The 22,663-nt window shown below is 48.0% G+C and overlaps 1 protein-coding gene across 4 annotated transcripts in view; it reads left to right on the top strand.

The window, feature by feature from the left end:
- Nucleotides 1–22,663, top strand: part of BNIPL (BCL2 interacting protein like) — a 221,152-nt gene that overhangs the window by 39,952 nt on the left and 158,537 nt on the right. For 2 of the 4 annotated variants that reach the window (XM_086947437.1, XM_086947438.1), the window contains exons 2-3: nt 16,807–16,914; nt 17,130–17,191. In XM_086947437.1, coding sequence (XP_086803563.1) covers nt 16,807–16,914; nt 17,130–17,191 — 170 coding nt within the window. The remainder of the gene's footprint in view (nt 1–16,806; nt 16,915–17,129; nt 17,192–22,663) is intronic. The other 2 variants (XM_086947440.1, XM_086947439.1) reach the window with 1 other exon arrangement.

Raw genomic sequence — 22,663 nt, 5'->3', positions numbered from 1 at the left:
AAGTAGATACTGCAAAATCAAGCACAGGGCGGGATGGAGCATATGGATGAGAGTGCAATAAAGAGAGTGTGAGATGTGGTGAGAAGCACAGGAGGGAGCCAGTTGGAAAACACATGCACTCTCCTGGAGTTCATAAGCTAAATAAAAAAAAAGTAGTTCACTAACATCATCAGTGGAATGAAAAAAAAAACAATCAGGGAGATGGTAAAAAGGCTGTGCTTTAAGGAAGAGACAAACACTAGCAACATGGAAAGCCATCGAATAAGAAGCAAACAAATGACAATAAAGCCAACCAATGGTAAGCAAGTACTGATTTAAGCCCTGGTAAGCTCTCAATATACCCACAATAGGTCTTGCAACCAGATAGCTGTTCTGTCTAGTAGATTCGCCTAAAGAAAAGAGAGGTGGTAATCAGAGACAGCATAGTAATGTATATGCCAACATTTGCAAGGCAGCGATGCTGTCAAATTAGTTCAATCATGCTAAATGAGGAAGAATGGGAGTGGGTGATTTGAGCAGCACGTATGCACCCTTTTAACTGCCAGGATACTGCCTCCCTTAGTAATAACGCCCTGGGAAATACCGATGCCACATCGTTCCAGTATTTCCCCCATTGGTATTACCAGTTGATTCCAAGTTAGGGAAGGTCAGAACGAAGAACAGCATGCTCTTTGGGCGCCTGCACACACAAATGCAGCATGTTTTGCCTCTTTTGGACTTCTTCTCCCAATGCAAACTAGACTAGGGTATTCCTATAAGTAATATTTGCATTACTTGCAATTTTGTTTTGGAATCACGCTCTCCACACCTTCGAATGAGGCTTGGGGAAATCCTTTTAAATGGCTCAGAATTAATGTGCGTCAATGTTCCGCCCAGCAAAATCCATTGCTGAACCTTGAAGATTTCCCCAAAGGCAAAATTACTGCACCACCCCAGGTTCCCGCTTGGAATGAGTGTGAGTTATCACATTCGATCTCTGCCTCTCTTCCAACCAGCTTTTCGTATGTACATTTCACTCAGAAGTTACCTGGTGAAATGTACATAGAGAAATAGCAGGTGTGCAAAAGTATGTCTTAAAACTGAATAACGGGATGGAATGGAAAAAATACTTGCACCCAATCCCGGTGCTGCCCCTTTATGTTGGAATGAAGGGCAGTTATATCTATTAATGTGCTAGTACGGCATTAAGAATGGGTCGATTTTCAAAAGGGCAGTAATTTGGGACGGGTGGCTACAGATCCTAGTTCCATACGTTTTAATGTAGACCTATCAGGCAAGCATTAGTATTGTTCTGTATTGGCTTAGAATAGTGGTGTGGCTCACTGGTTAGAGGCGGCAGACCCGGGAGCAGAGGACGGCCTGGGACCAGGGTTCAATTCCCGACGCGGCAGGGTCGTGGACCAGGGTCAGCGGACTCGATAATTCTCACCTCGGTGCCTACTCTAACCAGGGATCACACTCGGCAACTCTGGGCATTAGCTTGCCTCATCTCCACAACGGCCCCCCACATACGCCGGGGATGCCTAGTTTCACCTTGGAGATACCCAGTAGGGACCATCTCACAGGGAAAGCCAGGACGGGTTCCCCAGCGGTCTACTGCGCAGAGATACTCCTTCGGGAGTCGATTCTAGCGCATTAGAAACCCACAATCAATCAATCAATCAATCAATCAATTGTATTTTGGGCTCCTGCTTCTGTGGTATTAATATTTTTAACATTTCCATCTGTATTAATCCATATGTATTTTTGGCAATCTTATTTGTATTTATCCATATTTATTTTGATTTTGAGAGTAACCAGAGTCGTAAAATGGTACAGTTCCACATTTATTTAACTGATGAATATGCACTCGTACTTGGATGCCTGTTGCGTTTTAGCAAATGAAGCCATGAAAAAAACAAAACATTACACCCACAGGTAAATATTACCATTGTACTTCATATATACGTTAACATATGCTTGTATATAAAGAAATCTCATCCTGTTTTTTAACACCCCATGCTGTCTATCTGCTCAGCTATTGGCCTGGAATTCATGAAAGACAGAATGCGTGTAACTCGCAAGAAGCACCATTTTCAGTATTTTTCTGCTTTTAAAGATAGATACAAACAGGAAACACATTGGTTTCTGTCTGTATTTATCTGTGAAAATCAGTAAAAACAGAAAACTGGTAACCTTAATTGTATTCCAGCATTTTTATAGCATTTACCACCCCTACATGGGGCACTTAAGTGCTACCTACATGTGTAGCAAGCTGTGCCATGTAGGGTGTGTAGTTAGAAGGGTATTGTCTATGTTTTGTGATCCTGTATGGTAAGTGATTCAATTTTGTGATAGAAGACCTCCCCCGTGCCATTATGATGATACGGAATGCAGCACGTTGCAGTGTGGTGGATAATGAGGTGTGAGAGACAGATACAGTTTTATGTTTTTTGGTGTGCTTGCAGCTTTTTAATTTTTTTTACAGAGTTTAATATAGCGTGAACTTGACCCGAATCTGGTATCAGAGCGCTTTACATAGCACCAGGGAGAGAGAGAGAGAGAGAGAGAGAGAGAGAGAGAGAGAGAACTGACTGACTGACTGCCTCTGTTCCGTTCCTCCTTTGGGGCAGAGGAGCGTCGTCCCGACTGCTCCGACTTCCTAGAGCTGTTTAGCTCTATTGCTTTTTTGGGAGAGGGTGTTGGGGACTCTGGAGACTGTGATGGGTTGAAGGATCCCCAGAGAGCCGAAACTGATTTTACTGCACATTGTGGAAGATGTGGGGGCCAACAGATGTAAAAGGGCGCTGCTCTGGCTGGGAATTCTAATAGCCAAACAAGATATTGAAAAGCGTGCACACGCTGTGAGGCACCTTCCCTAGATGGTTGGGCAAAGGGCGTTGACTATTAAATGGGCCTGAAGCACCTGGTGCACCAGGCAAGGGGGTGCCCACAAAACCCATGTCAGTCCAGGCCATGGTCCAAGGACAGTTGGAAACGCTCCTGCTTAAGTTTATTCTGTAAAACCAAAGGGAATGATGAACGGAGTGTTGAACATTGCAAGCACTCAGCCCCAGTCAAGAAACAAGCACTGGCGTTGCCAATAGGTCTCGCAGTAGGAAAGTTGGAGCTATTGGTTTTTGTAAATGACATTTTATATTTATGTTTAGTGATTTACAATGCCAATACTTTTAACTTTAGCAAATGTGACACTTATAGCATTTGTAATGCCACATGTTTTGTATTTACGTGACTTAGATGTATATATCTTAGTGTGAAAGGGTGTGTGAGGTGAGAGGGTGTGTCAGGGGGTGTGATGGTGAGTGAGGGTGTGTGAGGGGGTGTGATGGTGAGTGAGGGTGTGAGGGGTGAGGGTTGTTAGGGTGGTGCAGGTGTGTGAGGATGAGGTGTTGAGGGTGTGAGGGTGTGAGGGTGAGGGGGTGTGAATGTGGGTGAGGGGCTGTGAGGGTGTGTGAGGGGTGAAGGTGAGTGAGGGCGGGTAAGGGTGTGAGAGGGTGAGGGTGTGAGAGGGTGAGGGTGTGAGGATGTGTGAGGGTGAGTGAGGGTGGGTGAGGGGGTGAGTGAGGGTGGGTGAAGGTGTGTGGGGGTGAGGGTGTGTGAGGGGTGAAGGTGAGTGAGGGTGTGTGAGGGGTGGAGGTGAGTGAGGGTGTGTGAGGGGTGAATGTGAGTGAGGGTGTGAGGGTGAGTGAGGGTGTGTGAGGGCGTGAGAGGGTTTGAGGGTGTGTGAGGGTGAGGAGGTGTGAGGGTACCAAGTAAATAGTGGCAGGCAGACATCGTAAGATAGAGAAACACAAATGTTAAGATAACAGTGCTCGAAGGGGTTGTGAGAAGGTGCATGCTGAAGTCAGACAATGAATCCTATACATGGAACCCATTTCTAGAAACCACAGATGCGGCCTTTGCTATGTTAGAGGGGGCACGGGTTCCTGCTAAGCCTGACGTCCTTGTGAAGACTTAACCCAACATGAAAATAAAAAATACGAGACCTATTGCATTGCAAAATTCAGAAGAAATTAAATGTGAATACATTAGAAAAAAACAACATTTATATGTAAACCGTGATCAAAATGTTTTGTTTTAGATTTTAGCATTGTCTCGAACAGAAAACGTGGTGCAGTGTATACATATGTACATTGTTAAACGTAAAAGGAAATAATGATAAAACTAGAGAATAAGAAGGGCCTACACACGTTAGCATATTAAAAAGCCACATAGACTGACATAGACCGACAAGCTCTCAATTGAGCACGTATTATAAGTGCTTTTTTTTTAACCCTTGATGCAGTTGAACAAAATAATAACCCACCTGATGATTACATCAGGGTCAAATTGCATTATAAAAGCTTTGCTTCTAAGGGCCTGCATTCTTTTTATAATAATATCCTGCATTACAGGCAAAGCAAACGTCACAACATGAGCAGCAAACACTGCAATTTCTAGAATAGTGCTTCAGTTGCCAACGTGTCTAAGAAGCACATTTTTAAAAAACAACTAATCTCAAGTTAACGCATGATGATTCCAAGATAAAACAAGATACATGTTGTGTGTGGAGACCTACCAAACACTACATAATTCTGCTTGCCAGACGCGGCTGGTGATAAACGCCCGATTCAAAGGGCATTGTTGCCGTTATTTCCTAACCACAGCCCACATAATTAGCAATAGCGGAGCTTACAGTGTGTGATTTAGCCAGTCCTATTTCTTCAGATGTCCTTTTGGGGTCTTTCAAGCCTCATTCTCAAGGTCAGCGAAATGAGCTGCCGAATGAAGGAACCGAGCTAAGTAGCGCCACAGAGAAGTATTCACAATGTTGTTAACTTACCTACACCTCAGACAAGTGTGCCAACATTAACAAACACGAGTCCTGGGGTCATTCATTAACAATAGTTTCCCCTAAGGTGCTGCCACCAGGACCAGTGAAATTCCCTATTTCATTTATCCCCATGTAGCATATATGCAAATATGCAAATCGGAGAAGGGACAATAGACCGAGATTTATAATCTCGCCCATTTTATGATCTTGCCCATTATGAGCTCCTGAATTCGGCGGAGATGTGCAGGCTTTAACTTTTTTAATAGCCGGCTGAGAAACAATCATTTCTGCATCAGAAATACAGAGCTCGGCTGCCTACAACTGCAAATGGTTTCTTCCCTATTTCAAGGCAGAAGGTGAAAATGCGGGCAGTGCCAGTTGTCACTTAGCAACAGGAGTCTTTCAAGGGTGAATGCGGGCAGAGGTAAGGATGGTGACCGTTAAGGAACATATCAAACAAGTAACAAGAGTGAGGCTCACCCCAAACACAGACACACACGTGTGCACACAGTCTCTCACACACGCGTGTACACAGTCTCTCACACACGCAAACCAATAAGCATCAGACACAGACACGCACAACCAAAGACACTATACAGAAATGCAAGTGAACTGATTAAAAAAGTGTGATTAATTAACAATATGTGAACTTACAAAGTGAAGGCGGATTTGTGCCATGGCGGAGCGGGGAGAACTCTGGGGGTGGAGGGAGGAGGTCGGGCAGAGCAGCAAATGCTGCGGAGGAGGAGTGAGTATTGAAAAGGCATTGCCGCCTCATTAAGGGAAAGGTTGTGTTAGCGACGAGTGGGGAGGGGGGAAGGCTCTTAATGCAAAGCAAGAGAGGAAAAGCAAACAACTTTAACAAGGGATTCAAAGTGACAACGCTGCTGTGTGCGTCCATGCTGTGTTGGAGGTGTGAGGGTTGTTGTTAATGATGAAAGTGGGCGCCGTGGCACCCATGCATATTAAATATATACGCATAGCGACCAATGAAGTGGGCAACGTGGCATTTAGAAAAAAAAAGCCAAATTAGTGCCAAAACGAAAATGACAAAGCCCTACAGCGCTATAAAACAGTAGTTTCTGAAAGCACATTGTAGCACACCCTTCGTAGTCACAATACATTCTAACAAGCATTGGCAATTCAAGAATAGGTTGGAAATACACACGTGTCTCTGCCGGGCTACTGTAGTCATGACATACGGACAGCAGCATTTCTCAGATGTTTAACAATACTGATCCTATGGGTAAGTTGAGGACGAGAGAGGAGGAGCATGGGTCAACGGAGAGGAGTGAATGCGGGAGTCGGCTTGATAGAGGGCAGAAAGGGACTGAAGAGGATGAGAGGAAAACATGGGCAGAATGCAGGAAAAAGCGAGGTGTAGCAAGAGAGTGAGTTTGTTTATGGGAAAAAAGGAAATAGGTTTGGCAGGACAGAGGAGAGTAAGGCATTAAAAAAAACAAGGCAGAGAAGGGGAGGGGAGAGGAGAAATCCGACACGGCGGGCATGGGAGGGGGCCAAGCGGCAATGAGGGTGTGAAGCAGCAGGGGCCTGGGGGAAGCTGGCTGGGGAGGGGGAGTAGAAATGAACAGAGGTGTGGGAGGAGTGCCTGATGCCGGATGGGGGCGGGAGAGCCTGGGAATGCGAGAGGCTGGGCTTGCATGCGATGCGCGTGCATGTTTGCTCACGTGATACACGCGAACTGCAAGAAAACCGCAGGGCTGAAAGCCCTTGGTTTGACTTGTGTTTTGCCGACATGAATTCTCGCTCCGCTCGATGCGCTTGCGCGCATCGATAGGTCGCGAGACCTAAAAATGATGGATTTAGGCCCAGATCTCTGTACTGGGGTGAATGTATGACATTGTTCTGCATTCTGTCCATCAACTGTTGAACCCTGAAACCGGTCCTAGGATGCTTCTTTCCAGTCCAGGGAGGACCTGGCTTGGCAGTTCAGGCTGGACTGTTACCATGAGGCACAGGGTCAAGACTGATTTGCATATGGCTGGGTTCAAACTGGAATGGCATGGTGAGCAAAAAATATGACGGATTTAGGCCCAGAAATCTGTACTGGGGTGAATGTATGACATTGTTCTGCATTCTGTCCATCAACTGTTTTTGCAGTTTATTCTGTGGCATGCCTGTGAGGCACACTGTGTGACATTGTATTGTGACTGTCTACTCAGCTGTATTGCACTGACCTTTCTGTACCAAGCTTGGCTTGTATTAACAATAAAGTCTCTACCCCTCCCCTTCCACCCACCCCAAAAAGTTATTTACCTTCGGCAATGCCTTATCTGGTATAGGCTCTATCTAGCCACAGATTACTTACCTTATAATTATCCCCAGACTAGATCTGGAAACTTTTCTGAGCAGTACTCCTGCGCACCAGTGGGGGGATTCATTCAGCTCCGCTCGGCGTTGTAATCCACGGCGGTAGTGACGTGCGGGGCGCTTACCTAAGCGCCACCCCAGCCCGGTAACATCAATTTCTTTTCATGACTTTTCAAGTCAGGAACGCGGAGCCACAAAGAGCACTGACCACTGGTGTGGAAAACTAGGGCCCTAAAAGGGGGACAGCCCTGTCTCTAGAAATTAGTTCAGAGAGCAGGGAAGATGGATGGGTCATTGATGAATCTGCAGCTAGACCGATTCTCTACCAGATAAGGCATTGCCAAAGTTAAGTAACTTGTTTATCTGATAGAGACTTAAAGCTGCAGATTCCTTACCTTAGAAAGGAACCCAAGCAATACCCTCCCGAGATGGGTCTGCAAAATTGATTGATACTAGAAAGTCCTGCAGGCCCGAATGAGCAAAGTGCCTCTTCCGACGGACCTGACTGCCCAGGCAGTAGTGCTTTGTGAATGTGTTCAGGGAAGCTCACGTTGCTGGCTGGCAGATATCCAAGACCGTTACTTTGCGTGCTAATGCAGTGGTCGCAGTCAGCCAATGCATAGCAGATCTTAATGCAGAGCACGATCCTTTGGCAGATGGTCCACTTCTGCACGGCATTTCCCTTCTTTGCTTCAACATTCCCCATGAAGAGTTGGCCGTCCACCTGGAACTCTTGTGTTCGGTCAAGGTAGAACAACAACACTCTTTTTTTGGTCCAGTCGGGGGAGTCGTTCCTCATCCTTAAAAGGATTTAACAGAGCATAAAAAGTAGACAGGGTGATAGACTGGCCACCATGAAAAGGAGTAAAACATTTCAGCAGAAAGGAAACTAGTGCAAAGACCCAACTTGTCTTGGTAAATGATTAGGTATAGAGGCTTAGATGACAAAGCCTGAAACTCACTGACCCTCTGGGCAGATGTTATTGCCACCTGGAAGGCTGTCTTGATGGTAAGGAGCTTGAGAGGACAGTTGTGCAAGGGCTAAAAAGGAGTGCACATCAAGAATGTCAGGACTAGATTAAGATCCCACTGAGGCATGATGACTGGGGAAGGAGGAAACAGATGTTGCAAACCTTTCAAGAGCCTAAGTATAATAGGGGATTGGAAGAGGGATGTCTGGTTGGGCACCCGCAGAAAGGTTGAGATAGCCAAAAGAAAGCCCATTAATTTGCTTAGAGCAGAGCCCTTCTGGGCAAGGGAATGGACAAAGAGAAGGACCTGAGAGAGAGGAGCGGAAAGAGGGTCAAGCTTGTTCCTCGGCTCACCATGTCACAAACTTGCCCCAAAAGGCAGACATATACCGCCTTGGTGGAGGGAAGCCTGGCTGCCAAATAACATTGTAGACTTCGGGCGGAAGGTCGAAAGCTGTCAACTATCACAGCTCAATCCCTATGCAAGAAGGTGGAGCACTGACAGGTTTGGGTGGAGAACCCTCCCATGCTGCTGTGACAGAAGATCCTCACGAAGGTTCAGCCTGATTGGAAGACTGATGGCCGTGCTCAACAGCTCGGGAGACCAAGCTCTCTGAGCCCAGTCCGGAGCCACAAGTATGACTTGGCCCGGTCAATCCTGATCTTCTTAAGAGTTCTGGGCTGAAGTGGTATGGGAGTGGAAAGGCGTACAGGAGGGCTGAGCTCCACTCGAGATGAAGAGTCTCTGAGTGAGAGCCCCATGGAAAATCTAGCATGCAGAACTGCTGACTTTGTACATGCTCTGCAGTGGCAAGCAGAACTAACGAAGGCTCTCCCAATGGCTGCAAGAGACGTTACACCACCTCTGGATGGAGGCTCCATCTGTGACCCGCTAGGCACCTTCGTCTGAGTTTGTCTGCCCTGGCATTCAGAGAGCCAGCCAGGTTTTGAACCACCAGAGAAATGCTGTGGTGTGGAAGGCATTTCCAGAAACACAGGGCCTCTTGACAAAGGGTATATAAACCCATCCGCCCTGCTTGTTTCAGTACCAAATGGCGGTGGTGTTGTCAGTGAACACTTGTACTACCCTTCCATTGATGGAGGCTAGAAAGGCTTTTAACGCCAGCCGGATTGCTCAGAGCTCCAGAAGGTTGATGGGGAGTCCGGGTTCTGCCTGAGACTTTAGACACTGCACTCCCCCTCTCTCAGATGGCTACTCCATCCCAGCAGTGACGCATCTGTCACCACTGGGAGATCTAGTTGAGGAAAGGAGGGGAGTCTGCCGCTGACCCAATCGTAGTTCGTTATCCATCACTGCAGGTCCTTTGCAGTTCTCGCCAAAATCTGGGCCATGTCAGAGAGATTCCCCTGATTCTGCGCCCACTGGAACTTCAGGTCTCACTGCAGACCCCGCATGTGCCAGCGGGCATGTGTCACAAGCAGAATGCACGAGGCCATGAGTCCCAACAACCTCAGGTCAGTTTCATAGAAATCCAGGATAGAGGCTGAAACATCGGTATCATAGCCTGAATATCCTAGGCTCGCTGTTTGGGAGGATAGGCCCGAAACTGCACCTTGTCCAGAACAGCTCTGATAAAAGGGAGCGTCTGAGAGGGAATAAGGTGACTTCAGCACATTGGTAGTGAACCCCAGTAAATGCAAGAGTGCCACCATAGTCTGGAGGTGGGAAACAACAGCCTGGGGTGAGCCCACCTTTAACAGCCAGTCATCAAGATAGATAATGGCTGGCACCCCAGATCTCTGCAGATGAGCTGCAACCACCACCTTCACCTTGGTGAACACCAGAGCGGCACTAGGAAGGTCAAAAGCATGCACTGCAAACTAAGCGCTCGTGGCCCAACCTGAACCACAGGTAACACCTATGTGCATGCAGGATGGGAATGTGGAAGTATTTGTCCTGCAAGCCCAAAGCTACCATCCAGTCTCCTGGATCCAGGGCAGACAATACTTGAGCGAGCGTGAGTATTTTGAACTTCTCCTTCTTGAGGAAGACCTGGATAAGGCGCAGATGCAGGATAGGACAAAGGCCTCCATCATTCTTCGGCACCAGAAAGTAGGGAGAATAGCAACCACAACCTACGTCTAGCATCAGACCCTCTCTGTGGCTCTGTTAGCCAAGAGAGCCGGCACTTCCTAGCAAAGCAAGGTAAGATGGTCCTCTGTCAGTCTGTCACAAGGAGGTGGCATAGGTGAAGGGGTAGTCATGAAGGGGAAGAAGTAGCCACTTTTGAAAACTTGAAGAACCCATCGGTGGGGTAGGCGATGGCATATACTACCTCCCACTGGGTGCCCATGATAGTGAGGGGGAAAACTATAAAGGTTTGGAGATTGCTGCTGCCGGGAGGGAGGGGGTGGTGGACTAGCCTGACCTGTGGCTGCCTGACCCACAAGGTCTGTGTGTACGGCGTCCTCTGCCATGCAGATGTGGGGAAGGTTGCACGCTGTGATGGCTGCGAGGGTATAGACGTGGCTGGAAGACCCTTCCACGGCCATGAAAGGAGTAGAAGGTGGCTGGGGTTGGTGACGGTCCATGGAAAGGTGCAAGGACCTGGCCATAGCCCTACTGTCCTTGAAGCACTCTAGTGCTGAGTCCACCTTGTCTCCGAAGAGACTGGAGCCATCAAAGTGCATGTCCATAAGTGATGCTTGGACATCCCATGAAAAGTTATTTGTTCTCAGCCAGGCATGGTGCCATATGGACACCAACAAGGAAACCATTATGCTTAGAGAGCCGGTGGTATCCAGTCCACATCTGATTGTGAACTTAGCTGCATCTCATCCGTCATCAACAGATTGGGAAAATATGGTTCAGGACTTCTCCGGAAATATGGGCAGCACCTGCACAACAGGATCCCATAGAGCACGGGAGCAATGGCATCAAAGGTATGTGGTGTTCACGGACCATAGTGCCAGGCTGGTGAAAGAAAATATCTTCTTGCTTAAGGTGTTCAGCCTCTTGGATTCCCTATCCGGTGGGGTGGTAGGGAATGCACCAGGATTCACACAGGAAGTGGAGTCTAAAACTACCAAGCTGTCCGGGATAGGTTGTAGTGTAAGGAAATTGGGGTCCCCTGAGATGGGATGGTGACAGTGAGCATTTATCCTGTTCACAGGAGCCCCTGTGCTGAGGTTGGACCAAGTCCCAAGCAGGACGTCTGTAAGGGCTTCATTAAATAGGAGAAGCAGTTCTGAGGGGGGTCACTCCTGACTGAAGTACTTCTGTCAAGACATTCGTCTTTACTGCCAGTGAGGGTAGTCTAAGGTCCAGGACCCCAGCTGCCCTTCTCACCACCATTGCAAATGACGCTCCCTCCTGTACCCATAGTAGGGGGAGAAAGCCTGTCAGTATCTGGAGAAGTGTCCAGTTCACTGGCCTCCGCTAAGTCCTCACACCAGTCTACGTTGGTATCTACTGGCTGGTATTCTTCAGGGTCCAGCGGCCCCTCTCAATCCTCCCCGAGTTCTAGCCTATAGGAATAGGGCTTTGGCTTTGGCCTGGCTCCAGTCTGCGTGGGAGTTGGCGTTAGATACCGCCCCTCTGGCTCAGTGTCGGAGTCGGGGATCAGAGTGGGGATGGCTTCGCCAGTGCCTGGAGCATCGGCCTCGTACAGGTGCCAGGGAAGGTCGAGATGGTTCGACTAGCACTGGTCCAGATCATCTGTGGATCTAAGGGGCCCCACAAGTGACCAGGGGCAGAGCCACCAGAGTGGAACCAGTAGGGGCCCCTCCCGAACCCACCTGGTCCGAATGCACACCAACAGGAATGGGACACACAAATATGAGGCAAATGGCCTCACAAAATACTTAAAGTTTAGCGGGGGTTGCTCCGGTTCCCGGAAACTGGGGGAGGCACGAAGGTGGCCCAGGCTCAACCGTGGAGACTGCCTTCGAATGACAATGCTCCCTCATCTCGTCTGAAGACCACGACAGGGGGGGCAAAGTTGAAGACCACTTCGACTTCTTGTTTTTCTTCTTTTTTGTGGGACTTAACCCGAGTGGCCCGATGACTTCGAGTGAGAAAAGAATCTTGACCTCTGCAACCGATCCCAGGACCTTCCTCTTGACCGGGATCAAGACGTCGCAGCTTCACATGTCTGGTGTCAAGGAGCTTGAGGGACCGCCCCCTTAAGACTTTAGGGTACATGGTGCAGCAATCAGTGCAGGTCTGTGTGTCGTGGCAGCGCTCTAGGAACCAGAGGCAAACAAGATGCGGGTCTGTCACTGACAATTGTCTATTACAGGTGCTGCAGGCCTTGAAGCTGGCCTTCCTAGTGGCCCGCCCTGCCACACCAGGTGAAGGTCTCTCCAAAATGACTTCGACAAAATTTGAAAAAAGCTCAGTCAAAAATAAACTGGGGGTAGCATGCTCTAGAATGGCGCTTTCTGTTGCGGAAAGAAAAGAACTGACGTCAGCGTGCTCGGATGGCACCTTTATTGGCACCGCGCATGTCACTTCCAGTGCGGGTGATGCTACACGAAACCAAACAATACTACCGACTGGTGTGCAGGGGTCCTGCTCACGAAAAATTTCCGGATCCAGTCTGACCCTGTGGATAATTCTGTGGTAAGGAATCTGCGGATATGCAGCCTAATTCATGAAGCTGAATTCGGCTCGCAAAGGGCCAGATTCTGAGAATCTGGCCCTTTGCGAGTGAGATTTTTGCATTTGGGATTCATCATCCCAAATGCAAAAATCGGTAATTGCGTTTTCGCAAATTTGCGATGGATTACATTTAAGGAATCTCTATTTGAGATTCCTTAAATGCAATTCATCATCCATTTAAAAATTGTGAAATCGCAATTTCGGGCCGCTATTTACCGCAAGGTCAAACCTCGTGGTAAATAGCGATCTCAGAAAAATGCTTTTAAAAGCATTTTTCTGAGTTGCATGTTGCACACACACGTGTGTGCGCAACCCCTGTTCATATTGGCATTTAAGGGGTGCTACAGGGTGTCCTTTGGACACCCCTGGCACCCTTTCAATCGCTATCTTATTTGCGATTAGCTAATTGCTAATCGCAAATAAGGAATACTCCCCATTCATTCCTATGGGCCTTTTGGCCCATAGGAATGAATGGGGAGTTATTCCTTATTTGCGATTAGCAATTTGCTAATCGCAAATAAGGAATTAGTAGGAATCGCATTTTTTTTGCATATTCCTACATGAATCCCGTTTTGCGAGTCCTTAATAGCGATTCGCTATGAATCGCTATTAGGGGCTCGCAAAACGGGAGTATGATGAATCAGGCTGAGAATTCCTTATCAGATTGAAAGTCCATAACTATATAATGCCCCGGAGAACCAAAGGTCAGCCATTCTTAGCTCACATGCACATGGAAAACAGTTTGCTGGTTGTCTTGTTTCCAATCTGTGGGTTGTAAGCGGAAGGTTGCGTTTAAGGGTGCTACTGTCTTTCTGGGCTTTGTTGCCGGCATATGGGGTGGTGTAGTTGGGAATAGCTATGTTTTCAACTGTTTTCTGAGGTGTATATTCTTTTGGATGCTTATGATACTGCCCACTGGTAGTCGGTTCCAGAGCTTGGCAACTTGTACTGAAAAAGCAGAGCCTCCTATGGATTTTTTATAGTAAGGTGGTATGATAAGTGGCACAACCTCAGAGCTCAGTGTACTGTTTTGGTTGTATTACTTGAATTTAACTTGTAGGTACAGTGTTCCTTTCCCTTGGGTGGCTCTGCGGACAATGTAGAGTGCCTTGCACATTGCCCTTGTAGCTATAGGCAGACAGTGGTGCGATTGCAGGACTATAGTCATGTGTTCTGTTAGGTGAAAGTGGAGAACAAGCCCTGTAGCAGCATTTAGGACAAGTAATTTGCATACTAAGAATGCGGGTGTGCCAAGGTATAGTCTGTTGGCATAGTCAGTGTTGGTATCCAAGGTATGGGAAGATGCAACGTAGTGCTCTCATTGTGTGTAAGGCAATCTGTGTGACATTATTAACTTGCAGTATCAAGGGCCGCTCAGAATCTATGGTTACTCCTAGGTTTCTAACTTCTCTTGATGTTGCAGGAAGGACCTCAAGTGTTTCAGGTCGCATGGCGGTAGGCTGGTTTTTTTGACATTTTTCTGCTGGTCAGGATCTCTATCTTTGTTGTATTGAGCTTTTTGTGGTTACTTATCATCCATGTATTAATGGATGGCACAAAGGCAGTCATCAAGTTTTGAACTGTAGAGGTCTTCTGGTCTAGCCAGACTCTACAGTGTTCTGTGTGAAGAGCTGATGTGAAAGGTGGTAGGTAAACTACCCGTTTTATCTGTGAGAAAAGAAGCAAACTATTTTAGAGCAATTTCAAGACCTCCAAGACCCTGGAGTCTTTGCTGTAGATTGTGGTGGTGTACAGGGTCAAATGCAGCTGATAAATCATATATTGAATGGTATGAGCTTTGTGGTTCCGGGTGTTTATGATAAACATTGGTTGTGTTTTCTGAGTAGTTTATATTTACTTGTATTTATTTTTAACTTCAGTTCATTCAAAAGGTAAAAAACCGGTACTGCACATCCAGCACCCCACACCAATTGAAAATAACAGATAATGACTGGTGGTTTATGCCAACCATCCACATACATTGCTTAGTTTAAAAAAAAAAGCTACCATTTTAATCTTCAGAGAGTACTCATTCTACTGACTCTCTCCACTCTGTGGTTCACCTGGCTATTTATGTACCATTGAACAACAGTACATATTCTGCTTACGTATTGGTCTCTTTATGAGACTGAAGTTAAACTTTCCAAAGCCTACCCTCATTGTATTAAATAATTTGATTGTGGCACCCCCAAAATGATAGATAGTCTCACAATTAAGTTAAACGTGAAACATTGTGAGCATGTCAAACAGCGGAGTGGCACCAGGAGTATTTTCTGTAAATGTAGGCCAAGTCTGATACCGATTGGTTCTTATCATTATATGAGAGTAAATATATTTTGTTTAAAGCACTGCATGCATGCCATATATTTTAAAGTGAGATGGGAAAAGGATATACTATAGTAAAAGTTGAAAAAACTTCCTATTTTTAGGTCGAGCCTCGGCAGCGCATGCCCTTCTCTGCAAGGCATGCTGTATTGTGATACTGCATAGAAGCTCTGCTCATCTTTTCAATTGGCTTCTGTTACTTTCCTTGCAAAATAGTTTATTGTCATTTGTGAATAGACTTAGTAGTCCCTCCTTAGTACCGCCTTGTCTGCATTTGTAACCTCCCATTACGACTGGACTTTTTACTTGTATTGTTACACAGTCTGCTTTATAAGTTGGTGAGCACTATTTTCTTCAATGATCTTCCCCTATTCCACCCACGACATCGCAGCAGACCACCTGCTTTTATTTTATTTGTTTTTAAATTATAGCGCGGCCTGCTTTAACTATAGTGGCTGATCTTATTTAAATAGCAGGGCGGGCTGCTTTCACCTTAGGGGGCACGCTTATTCATTTACTTATTTCACAGTGTGGCAGCTTTTACTTTAGTAGCCGAGCTACAGAAGCTTTTAAATATATATATATATATATATATATATATAATTTTTTTTTTTTCACTTTGGGTGAACGTGCAACTTAGGCGCTTTCACTTTAATGTTGGCCACGCCCCCTTCTTTAGCCACTGCTCGCTATAACCTGCATACGGCGAGCAGCCTCAAAAGAAAGGGGCTCGGCCACCATTAGAGTGGTCTCACATTTGTGAGAATTTGAGCTGTCAGCATTAAAAATGTGTTGCTTTAAAAAACACATAAATAAAAGGCATTGCCATTTACATTGCCAATAGCTTAAACGTTCGCAGATGCAACACCTATTGCATTGATAATGCTTGTTGGTTATGTGTTGCCTTATACTGCCATGATTAACATTTCAAACATTACAATGAAGCTCAGGTATCCCCCTGCAAAAGACATTTTGTCTAGTCCATTCGAAAAATGCTGCTGGAGACAATTGGTAAGACTGACAACGCTTCAGCCATCTTGTCACAGGTTTACAGTCCTGTTCTGTATCCCTTTGACACTCACCCAGGGAGTTCTGTCCAGAGTTTCATGGTGAGGCTCTACTCAAAGAGACAGACTATCTGAGGTGAAACTGGAAACCACCTTGACAGATTACTGCCTGGCGCTGACCTAAGACTTCTTTCTAGCCAAGTCTGTCTCTGCTCATTAATTCTGCGTCCTTCACTGTGAGCATTCCTGTCATTTAAAATTCTCCTCCATAACTGGATCACAATGGATCATTCAGGCCTGTTAACACACTGTTTGCTTACTTTGCCACTGAATTCAAGCTAGCCTGGCTGATGAGGGGTATTACCCCGAAACCGGTCCCAGGATGCTTGTTTCCGGTCCAAGTAAGACCTGGCTTGGCAGTTTGGGCTGGACTATTCACATGAGGCACAGGGTCAAGACTGATTTGCATATGGCTGGGTCTGAACTGGGGTGACTTAGTGAGCTAAAGATCGATGATGGATTCAACCCAGATCTGTGACTGAGGGTGGGTGTCTGAAAAGTTTCAACGCTTCGTCCATCATCTCTTTGTGTTTGCTCTGTTAACACAGTGCACAAATGTGTGAAATATAAACCTCATTAATTTTACACAGCATAGGACATACAAAAGCTATGTAGTTTTCAAGGTTAAAATGCATGAGCCTTTCTCACGCCTCTATTTGCATCTTGGAATTCCAGGAATCTGAAGATCTTCGAAGTGCAAGATCCCCTTGATCCCGGAGCGGACCGATTCCAGGTCCATGACATGGAGCTGAAGGAAGAGTGGCAGGATGAGGAGTTTCCCAGGTAAAGTCAGAGGTTCATAGTAGAAAGCTGAGGATCTGTAACACATTAAAGTTGTGCCTTTTGACCATTCAAACAAGGCACTGTGAACAAAGCCTATACAACATTAGCAATTGTGGAGAAAAAGTAACATTTAGGAGCCAATTAGTAATTCTTCAGATCAATGGCATACAATTAGAATTTAAAACAAAGAAAATAACTAATTATTGATTTCACAGACCTCTTCCAGAAGCTACAACAGAAGAAGCCGACGAAGACATCACCGGAGACAACAGGTCAGGTGAGAAGAGGCCTGGGTCTGGCATAAGAAAATAAATGTACTTCAAGGGCTGTAACCTAGCCATTGCCTGATGCAACCTCAGAAAAACACAGCATATTAAGAAATAGCTTACCATTTATTGAAAGTATATGAGCCACAAAAAATATAGTTTAAAACATGCACAGGATTGTGCTCCTACCCTGAGTCATGGATATCATTAGATAATTGGCAACAACAGTGCCGTGCTACATGCCAAAGGTACTTTAACCCCTCCCACGCTCATGACGAGCTCAGCTCGTCATGAGCCACGGTTCTCGTGTGCTCATGATGAGCTGAGCTTGTTATGAACGTTAGAACGCTCGCACGCTGGGCAAATTCCCCTGCTGTGCGAGCGTTCTAATGAAACGGGTGTGGTCATGACGAGCTGAGCTCGTCATGAGCACACGATCACCGTGGCTCATGACGAGCTGAGCTCGTCATGAGCACCAGGGCGCTGTGCACGTCCCCCTCCCCCCAGCACGGCGGGGGAATGACCCCAGCAGCCAAGGGGCTAAGTCTGACAAATCTATTTATATGTGGTTGTAAAGGAAGTATGAATTTCTTCAGAGATCTTGGTTTAGAGAGGCTGTCAATTGACAAGCGGTCCGAGTAGGGTTAGCGGAAATCCTTTCAATACTTCCACGATGTCAACAGAAAAATACTCGGACACCGTTGCAAGCTGCAAAATACGTTTTAATGGCTCCAAACAGCCATTAAAACGTATTTTTCAGCTTGCAAGGGTGTCAGAGTATTTTTCTGCTGACATTGTGGAAGTATTGAAAGGATATATATATATATATATTCTTTATTTCAAAATCATGCCTCACTGTAACAAAATACGTAATGCCATGGCCAATGGGGCATGACAAGCCCTTAAAAATTAAAAGGTTTATTTTGTAGCAACTCCGGGCTTCATTTAAGGTTTTGCAGATGGGTTACTCCATCACAAACATGAAGGCTATCCTGTCCACCTTATTACAAATGTCATAGGATAGAAGGCCCTTGTATTTCGGTTGATGAAATATCCATCACATTTGTGACAGAATATCCTGTCATCCAAACTCTAAATAAAGTCCTCACTGTCAGCCATTAAGGGGAATTAGCAAGCCAGCAACAGCCCTGTTTTTGTAGTCGTGTCCGTCATGTCTACTAGTGTTCAAACAAAACGAAATGTGCTATCTGTGCAACGTGATATTTCTGGAGGTGTACATTATTTACAGGAAGGTGTTACAGCACTCTGAGCTTCAACAGCAGTGTCAAATTAACTGGCCCAAGATGAGAAATTCCCCTAATAGGCCAGTCTGTAGGTGCCAAGGGCACATATTGATAGTAATTACCATTATTTGTATTATAGGAATTATGTTTTAACGTGATTTTTATTCTTTTAACAATTTTGTCGTAATATAAGTACATTTAACTTATAATAATAATGGAAATTGATATATCTGTAGAATACTTTTTATACCATCATTATGTTGGCGAAATAAAGTTATTTTTGACTGACTGCTAGTAATATATTTTAGAAACGTACCTAGAATGCCCGGCAAGTGAAAGTATTTAGGCATTTTCTTAACACCATATTTGTACACGTGCACTGAAAAGCATTGTAATCTTACTCCTTTACAACAAATAATTTGGCTATATATTCTTGAATATCTAAAGACCTATCTGTGTTTTGTGTGTTTGCATAACATATGAGGTATGTCACTTTACAAGTGCAGGAGTTTGAATCTGATTAGTTCGAGATTTTGCAATATGATTGGATTGATTGGACAGTGAGGAGTAAAGCAATGTGGATTTATTTTACAAATATTTGTGGTTGAATCACTATAACTTTGATTAATTCAAGTCAAAATTGGTGGTAATGTAGACATTAAATGTTTTACAGTTTTAATGAATAATTATGTACATATAATTGACCATCGATCAGTATCAGCTAAGCATGGTATACTCAAAAGTATATACATATGTGGTCATACACACAAAAAAGACAGATGTATAATCAGTATACATATCAGCATCATATAGTAAGGGGGGGCGTGGCTTGCACGCTGAGGGTGATGGCGGCGTGAGCCCAGAGCTCCGCGCCTATTCCCCGTACTTATCCTGCCTGCTGCCGCGAGGAGCCCGGCGCCGTGCCTGGAAATTATCGGGCCGAGCGTGGGAGCTGCTGGAGTGAAAGCGGCGCGATCAAGGGGCCGCGGAGAGGACCGGACTGCGCCGCGCTGCTGAGCCGCCGGAGCCGAGCCGAAGGGAAGCCCAAAATGGCGGCCGCAGCGACGGACTCGAGACGCCCGGCTCTCTGACCTGTGGGCCGACGCTCGGGGACACGGCCGAGACCCGCCGAGGACCATTACCGGTGAGGGGACGCCCTTTCCCCCCCCTCGGGGGCCCTGAGGAGCTCTCTCCCGGTGAAACCGGGGAGCGGCGGAGCGGCCGTGCACGAGCGACCCGGGAGGACTGTGGGGAGAGTGCTGCGCACTGAGGACGCCCTGAGGCCCGACGGACTCGGCTGGGGCCCGGCGCACCGGTGAAATCCTGACCGCTCCCCCCCCCCCCCCCCCCTGCACAAGGCGGTGAGCCACAGAGCAGAACGACACGCAGGGGGGGCTGTGGAAGGCACGGGCGGGGGAGAGTGCCCAACGAACAGGAGCACCCTGCACTGACCGCGAGGGAAGTGAGCACGCCAGGGGGCGATTGGGACTGCCTGCTGGAGGGCCTCGAGGGCTGGTAGGCCTTGACCCCGGATAGGGGCGGACGGCTGCGGGGAGTAATCCTATCCCTGGCGGCGCTGCGACATCGGAGCCCCACCGCTCACGGCCTGAGGCCCCACGCACGTGCCCCCCTGGGGTCTGCCCCCTGCCCGGCGACACTGACTGCCAACGCTGGCTGCCTGAACAAGGAGGGTGGCCTAGCTCTGTGAGTGCTCGCGCCACGCTGACGGAGCAGTAAGACGAGAGGGTGCTGCACCGAGCCCCGTGACCACGCGCAGGCCATAATGGGGAAGCCAAAAGGCAAGCAAGAGGAGGCGACGGCTTCGGGAGCGGCGGATGGAGATGTGGGGGAGTCCCCGGACCTGAAGAGGCTGCAGGATCGTATCCTGGAGGCCATCACGGCAACGAGAGAAGCGCTGCACAACGATATTGCGCAGGTGGCGTCGGGGCTCGGCCTGCTCCGAGCCGACCACGACAAACTGAAAGACAGGGTGACGGAGACTGAGGGGGCCCTGAAAGTCCTGGCTCCGGCCCACAAAACTCTTGAGGGAAGACTCACGGAGGCGCTAGACCGGATTCAAGTATTGGAGCGTCGAGCAGAGGATGCGGAAAACAGAAGCCGTCGCAGTAACGTGCGAATCGTAGGTGTGCCGGAGAGCGAAGGGGGGACGGACCTACTGGCCTACTGCGACAACTGGCTGAGAACTGTGGTGGCACCTGAGGGCTTGTCGCCCTTCTTCACACTGGAGAGAGCCCATCGGGTCCCGTCTGGCCCACCCAAACCAGGCCTGCCACCGAGGCCTATCGTGGCTAAACTGCTGCACTACAGGGACAGGGACCTGCTGCTACAAAGGGCCCGAGACGATGGCCCGTACCAAATCGTGAACAGCAGGGTTACGCTGTTCCCGGACTTCACGTTCGAAACGCAAAAGCAGCGGGCCTCCTTCCTGTCGATCAAGAAAGAGCTGCGCACAGAGGGCATCCACTACTCATTGCTGTTCCCTGCCAGACTCCGAATAGTGGTGGACGACAAAACAATGTTTTTCAACCTGGCCGCAGACGCTTGGGACTGGTGGGAATCCTACAAAGCGGGCACGGATGGCGCCAAGGTCCGGGAGGAGAAGGAAAGGGAACGGGAGAGAGCGCCGGCGGGACCGCGCCAATCGCAGAGGCTGCGCAAGCGACGTCGCGGAGCTGGGAAACCGACTGCTTCGCAAACGGAGGCCGAGCGCAAGGCTGCGCTGCAAGCAGTGATCACCATTGGGGAAGGAGGTGGCTCTCAATCCACGCGAGGCACGGACACAGAGACGATCATATCGGCCTCGGGCTCGGAGTCGGACCTGTCGGGGGTCCATGATGCCAAGGATCCGGTGGTAACGCCGCAGACAGCAGAAGAAATCCTGAACATTTGATTTGGACCTGTTGGGTAAGGGGGATGGGCTTTGAGGGGGGTCCACCCGATTAACGGGAGAGTTATCTCCAGGCATGTGCGCTGGGGGACTGGCTATGCGCGGTTCTCCGTAGTGGGGGGGATAGCGGCGGGCCTGGGTCATGCAGCCCCCTCTTGGGCGAGGCCCCGCTCCGTACGCCCTTAAGGCGATTGCAGCTCCGGCTGTGAATTAAACACCGGGGGGTTCTGTGTTAAGGGAGTTTGGATGGGGTCTGGTATCTTGGTATTGGGGCCTGTTCTGGGGGGAGGGAGAACACCACAGTTGGGGTTTGGTGATGGGGGGACTTTGCAAACGCTGCTTTTGGCCTTCTTAGGGGTTGACCAGTTGGGAGGTTCTGTTTGGGGACGGGGGGGGTCCATCATCCGCGGGAATGTGAACAGGGAGGAGGAGAAGAACCGAGACTTATGGGACAATGGCTAACTCGAATGTTTTGAAATGCATGACCTGGAACGTGAGAGGACTACACACAATGCAGCGCAGGCATAAAGTGCACGCCTACCTACAGAGGAGAGGGGTACATATAGCGCTCTTACAGGAGACACACATCACGAAGCAGGAAGGGGTGGCACTGCAGAGGAGATGGCGGGGGCAGGTTTTCCACACCTCTTACTCGGCCTACGCAAGGGGCGCTCTGATCTGGGTGAGGGCGGGGACGCCTTTTCAAATGACTAGACAGCTGATAGATCCAGAGGGGAGATTTGTAGTAGTGGAGGGCAGGTTACGGGGTAAGGCTATAGTCCTATGCAGTGTGTATGCCCCGAATATAGACCAATTGACCTTTTATGCGAGCTTATCGGGGACACTGGCGCATTACCTGGTGGGTCCAATACTCATGGGAGGGGACTTTAACTCCGTGGCGGATGTACAACTGGATAGGTCCCACCCGCCCCTGAGAGATTCCCCAGTGTACCGCATAGCTAAGGGTAGGCAAGAATGGCAAGAGAGCTGGGGGTTAACTGATGTATGGAGGGCGCAGCACTCAGCAGACCGAGACTACTCATTTTACTCCGGGGTACACGAACTCCACGTTAGGCTGGATGCGATGTTGTGCACACGAGACGTGCTGACGCAGGTGGCCTGGTCGGAGTACCTGACGAGAACGGTGTCGGACCACAATCCGCTCTTAATCCACCTAGACTGGATGACGGAAAAGCCTAGGGTGCCAACCTGGAGGCTCCGGCCGGAGACTTTAGAGGACCCGATATTCGGGGCGGCCCTGGAGGAGGGGCTGACACAATACTTCGCTGATAACGAGGGCTCCACGGGCTCTAGAGCAGTGGAATGGGACG

This window comes from Lissotriton vulgaris, chromosome 12, assembly GCF_964263255.1.
Source record: "Lissotriton vulgaris chromosome 12, aLisVul1.2, whole genome shotgun sequence".
Lineage (NCBI taxonomy): Eukaryota > Metazoa > Chordata > Amphibia > Caudata > Salamandridae > Lissotriton > Lissotriton vulgaris.
This window is presented reverse-complemented; position numbering and strand designations above follow the sequence as displayed.